The 6,507-nt window shown below is 45.3% G+C and overlaps 1 protein-coding gene across 3 annotated transcripts; it reads right to left on the reverse strand.

Annotated features, from left to right (window-relative positions):
* Window positions 1–2,795: 2,795 nt before the first annotated feature.
* LOC147440201 (SSUH2-like protein) lies at window positions 2,796–6,253 on the reverse strand. 3 transcript variants are annotated; one of them, XM_086529993.1, is made up of 5 exons: window positions 6,010–6,158; window positions 4,006–4,274; window positions 3,832–3,891; window positions 3,592–3,638; window positions 2,796–3,074 (listed from the first exon to the last, which is right to left on the reverse strand). In XM_086529993.1, exons 2-5 carry the CDS (start codon window positions 4,134–4,136, stop codon window positions 3,043–3,045), a joined length of 270 nt encoding a protein of 89 aa, XP_086386119.1. In that variant the 5' UTR covers window positions 4,137–4,274; window positions 6,010–6,158; the 3' UTR covers window positions 2,796–3,042. The 3 variants fall into 3 exon arrangements, with proteins under 3 accessions (XP_086386119.1, XP_086386117.1, XP_086386118.1); XM_086529991.1 differs by lacking the exon at window positions 4,006–4,274 and having other exon boundaries at window positions 6,010–6,253; XM_086529992.1 differs by lacking the exon at window positions 6,010–6,158 and having other exon boundaries at window positions 4,047–4,268.
* Window positions 6,254–6,507: the final 254 nt, after the last annotated feature.

Consider the following 6,507-nt stretch of genomic DNA (forward strand, 5'->3'; position numbering starts at 1 on the left):
AAGCTCCTCTTCATATGTTGTGTGGGAGAGAGAGCGCTCGAGTGCGCTATGTCGGAGAGAGAGAAGACTCGAGTTCTGGCAAGGCAGCGATTGAATTGCGAGGAGCCATCAATGGGCCTCCTCTAGAAGCAAGTAGGCGGAGTCGAGCTTGGGCCCCCAACGTTAGCCTCTCGTAATCACGCCAGCAAGATTGCTATGCTACTCTTTAAACCTAAGCTATATAATAATAAAATAAGAGGGAGCCTCATCTGCCTGTCGTATGCTAGACACGTAGTCTAAGTGTCACGTCGTCATTCCTCTCCTTCAACTTCAACGGGCTTGCTAAGGGAATCATGTGAAGATTCTTGTCTGAATTGTTTTTTTCAAAATGGGCATTGGGTCACACCTACTCTCACATGAGCTGCAAGCTCCTTCTTTGCGTATAGCCAAGTTGCTATTAAAAAATGTACAAAATCTATGACACCATGCTATTAATTCTTGTCACGCTTGCAATGCACGTGCCTTGCACCGGAAGGTGGTGGCAGAGGATCATAAGTGGAAGGATGCCTTTATACATCGGGGATTCATCCTTGGCACATATTTGCTTATACATCGGGGATTCATCCTTGGCACATATTTGCACTTCCTACTGGAGGTCCTTGAATACAAACACTTCAAACCCTGGGAATATGCCCCTTCTTCTCACTTTATGTATGCACATCTACAGACCTGACGCCTCCACCCCCGCCATCCTCTCCTCCCTCTTACCTCTTGCATCCTGCAGACTTTGAGAGAGCATAGGAATTATTAGAGAAGATTCCTTTACCTCTTGCCTTCTCCGCCTCCTTCTCCACTCTCTTCCTCCGCCTTCTTCTCCAGTCCCCCCTGATCCCCTTCCTTCTCAGTGTTGTTTCGCAGAGCTATGTAGTAGGCTTGACTTGCCCTTGATGCCGCACAACTTGCACAAATGTGCTTGTGGTTGTTGTTTCCTTCAGACACTCATTGCAGGTTTTGCCTTCTACACCCAATCTCATCGAGCTCCCTCAGACCACGGGCCACGTCCACCTCCTTTGTATGCAACTTGTAGTTTCTCTCGTCCAATTCTTTTTCTACAAAGGGGTATCCCCTACTGAGCTAGCCTTCTTGCAGGTAGTCCCCGAGAAGAGGACCATCCCATGCAGATGTAGACTTCCAACTTTCTCGCCATCATCATGCATTGTTGCTTCGGTTCCTCACTGCAAGCATCTAGTACGATCCTGACTCCCAACTTGCACATGTAGTAGGGCTTGAGATCATGTAAAGACTAAGAGGGCTTGAGATCACGCAAAGAACAGAAGAGGTGAATACAGACCATGGCCAGTATAAGCTTGAGGCCTTCTGCAGTACGTTTGGAGAAAGGAGCGCTTGAGATGCAAGCGCAGAAAGAGATGGGAGGAGGACTGAATACAGACAATGGCCCGTAGCCTGATGGTAACCTATACTTCAAGGTAGCTCGGTGGAAACCTGCACCTCGAGGGAGTGTCCCACTGGTCAATGCAGCCATGTCAAACGGTGCAAGGGGAGCCAGGTCATGCTCCACTTTATCAAAATTGCTGCTCCACGTTGGTTAGAGGTCGTTAGTAGAAAGGGAGGGGAAGGGCCATCAGGGATTTGCAGCCACGTGGAGGGTTACCCCTCTCTTTTTAATATAGATATAGATATAGATTAGGTAAGGGCATGGTCACGCGAGGCTTAGTTATTAGTTATTGATAACTATGCCAACTATGCACAGACAAAGCATTTAATGAAAACCTAAGCCTTTTGCATGGTCACTCAATGCTTAGTTATTCATTCATCCTCCCAACTATGCCTTCAACTTCACAACTATGCCAAATTCGGCATAGTTACAAAGGTTATGCTTAGTAAGTCATTTAATGCTCCTTTTTGCGTGTGACCAAGAATGAGGCTTAGTTATCTGTTCAAATAACTGATAACTAAGCCTCGCGTGACCATTGCCTAAGTGCTTGTACCCGCTGGAGGACATACAAACCATCATCTGTTTGCAAAAGAATATGCCTATGAAAGTCCTTCGAGAGATCGAGCACCACCAATAACTTGTAGGTCGTAGGTCCTAAGGGCCAAATTCGGGAGTTCCAACTTCGACCACCCGACCTGGAGAGGCAAGCCGGCAAATTCCGGTACATCCATTTTCCCACGCCATGAAGGAGCTCAACAGACGACCATGTCCGACGATATGAGAAGAAAAAACAAAAACCCTATCCTTCATACCTAGTCTGCCTCGACGAGGAGCCAAGGCGAGATTTCGTCGCGCTTTCTTTGTTGCTAGCCCTATTCTTGAGGTAGAGCGATCCTGTTTGAGGGACGTAGAAGTCTTTCTGATTTTGCAAGGAACAGCCACCTTGACCCTGAAGCTCACGAGGTTTCTTATGCAAAGCCTCAGCCTTGTCCTATGAAGGATTGCCCATGTGAATGAGAAGGTCGTGACGGCGATTTATGCAGGGAGTGAGCCATGGCTTAAAAAGGTAACAAACTGGCATAGAAAACGAGCAGCAGGGGTGGAAAAGAGAAGCTATGGCGGCCGCCACTGAGATAGCCTGTAAAAGCCCAATGCTGCGCTCTCTTGCTGCAATCACAATTGACCTTTGAAAAATCACTTGTCTACGCCTAGATCACATGTTCAGTTTTACTCCATGTAATAGAGACACACAGAAGAAAGCGATACATGACTCAAAAACCCACTTGCAGTTTGCTGTGCAATTGCCAAAGCGCACTGAAATAAATCTTGTAAGAGACCACCCATTTTCCATAGGGATTCATTATCGGGAAACAATCGATTCTCAACAGCAGAAAGCATTCAATGAACTGCTGTACAGGAACAAACCAAAGGGTTGATATCATAGATACAGAAGTCTAGGAGGTGTACCGATCATTGTTGTTAAAAGTACAATGCAGACAGTAAAGAGGAATCTCTGTCCTTCAAAACCATCGGTACGTGTTCAAATTGAATCTACCGTTCTCCCCTTTGCTCAGGGGTGAGACCACCTGTACCACAACTGGGACAGCTCACAAGGCCAAATCCCTGACAATCAAAACACCTGCACCCATCCAGCCTGCTATCAGCAGAGGAGAAAAACAGCCACTAATTAAGGATCTTCTACTTCTAGGATCCTTTCAGGAAAACGTCCAGCTAGTAATCCAGCATTTAAGGACACCATGTTTATTCTAGGCAGAATTAGCAGTGTCGACTATGTGTGTCTCATAGAAAGCTGAGTGATAAAATGGCTCTGAATTCAATCAGACCGAATCTAAAACTCAAAACATCAAAACCTTGGCGTTTCTCCACGCACAAAGCATAGGGCCTTAAAAATGTAAATCTATAGATTCGGATCATTCTACTGGGTGGGATCACTACCAACGCTCTGATCAAGTGCTCCACTATGCTGACAAGCTAGCAATCCATGAATGTTGAAACCAAAATAAAACATTTGCAGAAAAAGTACTACATTCTTCTCTGAAACAAGCAAACAAGACCAAAAGACAAGAATGGCAAAATGGACAGCAAAAACCCTAACGAGTATACAGATTCCAAGATGCAGAAAGTAGTTATCTTACTTCCATCTTTCAAACAGGTTTCCATTTTTCTTGTTCCTGCCACTGCCCTGAAATCACAATGCAAATTCAGTAAGACCACCTGAAAAACTAAATAAGGTAATAGAATCCAAGAAACAAATGTTATCCTCGAGTAAAAACCAAGTGCTTGTAACGCATTGATCAACCCCTAGCCACAAGCGATCACTATCTTTGCTACACAAGTAATCTCTATGCAATAAGGCCCCAAATGAGTGGCAGTACCTTGCACCCTGGGCACTCCACTGCACCTTTCCCTCTACACTTGCCACAACTTTTTCCACCCTGTAAAATTGACAAGCCCAACATGTATTTATTGGGAGATAACAATCAGTAGCATTGTAACTTAGCTGTCAGAAAAATTGGTGTCGATCTTCAGTATATGACTCATGTATGTACCCTTTAAATCTGTTGTATGACTCAAGCAGAAAGAAAGTTACTGATGAGATGTTGAGGCAGGGGCTGTTTGGCATCATATTGTGCTGAATGGTTCTCTCAAGGACATAAATGCGAGGAGTGGTGCTCTTCATCGGGTTTTAAGTGTCCGTCAAGGTCGTGGCTCATGGGGCTGGCAATCTCAGCCGTGCATCCACTGCACCTTCTGCAGCAGAATTGAACTGGCCAGCACTTCGATGCACGCCACCTCAGCAGTCAGAATCCGAGGCTGCCTGGATCAGCCAGTCAACAGCACGTCAGCCATGGGAATTTCATCAAGCATGCGACACGTTGGCATGCAGAATGCGTATCGCCGCGTGCAATGATGGAGTGCCAACTCAGCATGAGGAATCTTCTGTGCAACTGAGCTGAGCAGTCAGGCCCCACTCCCCATGACCATTGACGACCGGGAATGGCAGTGGCCATTCCTGAAATAATGCGCTTCCACCATGGCTCCCGGCATCCACCGATTGCCATGGGGTCGCCCATTATTTCAAGGAATGGCCTCTGCAGGGCCATTCCCTACACCTTGACAAGCTCTCGCATTCCAAGGTTTGCTCAAAACGAGCAAGGCCAAGAACTCTGAATCGTTTTGAACAGAACCAGAATCAGTTACGGCATCATAGTACACTTGATGATGCCCTTGTGGACATGCGTGCCAACTGTGATGGCCTTAGCCAAGCGCAAATAATTGTGGGCTGATTGCAGGAAAAGCATTAAACAGACGAAGGCAGCAAGTTCTGGACTGATGAAACAAATACAAGGAGAGGGGTTTTTTCTTAATCAAGTGACCTATGTCTGCATCTTGTCTACATTTTCAAGAGAAAGAGTGACCTTGACAAGACTTTGAAGGGTGGAATCTGAGGAGCATCGTTTTTTCCTATTTTATGCCAGTAGTGCTCTTTGTCAATTGCAAAGTGTCTAACAGAAGATCCCTTCTTGCAACATTGCAAGCTATAATCTTTTTGGAGATATAATGATGAGATCCTAAAGTGATTTCTCATATTCTAATGAAGATTTCATGAGTGTTTTGACAGTTTTTTGCAGACTATCTGTGGCACAGGAATGGCCGATTGTTTTTATAGCAGCTGAAGGTTGAGTGAACTATGCATGTGACAAGGGGAAAGTGATTGAGGTTTCAAATTAATGAGGCAGCATCTATTGGAGCATCATATAGTACAACCTGCTGCTCCTCCGGACATACATGCCAAATATGGTGCTCTTCACAAGGCATAAAACGTCCTCAAAATCCCCTGCTTGCTAAAATCACCTCCTAGGGTGCAAATTGGGCTCATTTCTTTGAGTGCTTTGATCATAGTATATGCTCAAATTCCAACCGCAATTGAATGGATTTCTGCATAGAGAGAACCGTTATATCAAATATTGCGAGGAGTCCTGATGTATTACTAGGTGAGAAGCGAAGTACAATCCTCCGATATGAACAATCAGAGTCATCCTTCACCAGAGGGTAATGTTGCAGGAGCAAAGAGAACCTTCTGCCGTGGCAAAATTAGTTTAGAGGCTGGGAGAGCTAGAAGACGAGAATCGAATTATACTTGAACTATGCCCCCACATACTCTTGTAGCTTGATATTTGAACCATGCCTCTAATGTTATCATCAATTTGTACGGTATGTGCCCACAATATGTTTGTTTAATAGAAGATGGTTTTCGTTTGTGTGTGTGTGTGTGTGTGTGTGTGTGTGTGAGAGAGAGAGAGAGAGAGAGAGAGAGAGAGAGAGAGAGAGAGAGAGATGGGGGGGGGGGGGGGAAGCAAGCTTGACATTGATCTTCAGAAAGTGAACTACCAAATCAGAAGCCAATATTATCCCATAAAATACCAAACTAGACATGCCAAGTTAGTTAGTCTGGCGATCCCTCTATCTTGCAACAAGGCAAGAAAACGATACAAAGACGTGACACAGACGGACAAAATGATTATATATCAGATTGATTGAAGGGAATATACCAGGCGGATGTTGAAAGCAGAAACCACACATGAGCGGCGGCGAATTCCAAGCGAGGAGGGTGAGGGTGAGGGTGAGGGTGAGGGCGGGGGCGGGGGCGCGGCGGAAGATGCGGGCCGATGTAATTGGCGATGATGAAGGTGTGCACTGCGTTCCACAAACGTGCTTCGCGTCGTCGCTTCCATACTCCGCCACTCCCTCCTATCCGATGCCACGTGGCTTACCTTGTGTTGTTTGTAGGATCTATGCAACTGGGGCTACAGACATTGCAGGAGTTTGAGCATCGTAAACGTCCGCGGACGTTTGTAAATGCACCCTAAATATTATGCTCCAAAGTGATGTTCCTATATTTTGTGTGGAAAATTGATCTCAAAGCATATGTGTATTTAAGTAATCAATTGTTTAAAGGTTGCAAGAATGGAAAATTAGAACTTATGGACTTGGCACATGTCGGTAGTTAAACATGGTTAAGAAAATAAAGATCAATGCATTACGTGCTC

Source organism: Adiantum capillus-veneris, chromosome 15 (assembly GCF_014529385.1).
Source record: "Adiantum capillus-veneris isolate H3 chromosome 15, ASM1452938v2, whole genome shotgun sequence".
NCBI lineage: Eukaryota > Viridiplantae > Streptophyta > Polypodiopsida > Polypodiales > Pteridaceae > Adiantum > Adiantum capillus-veneris.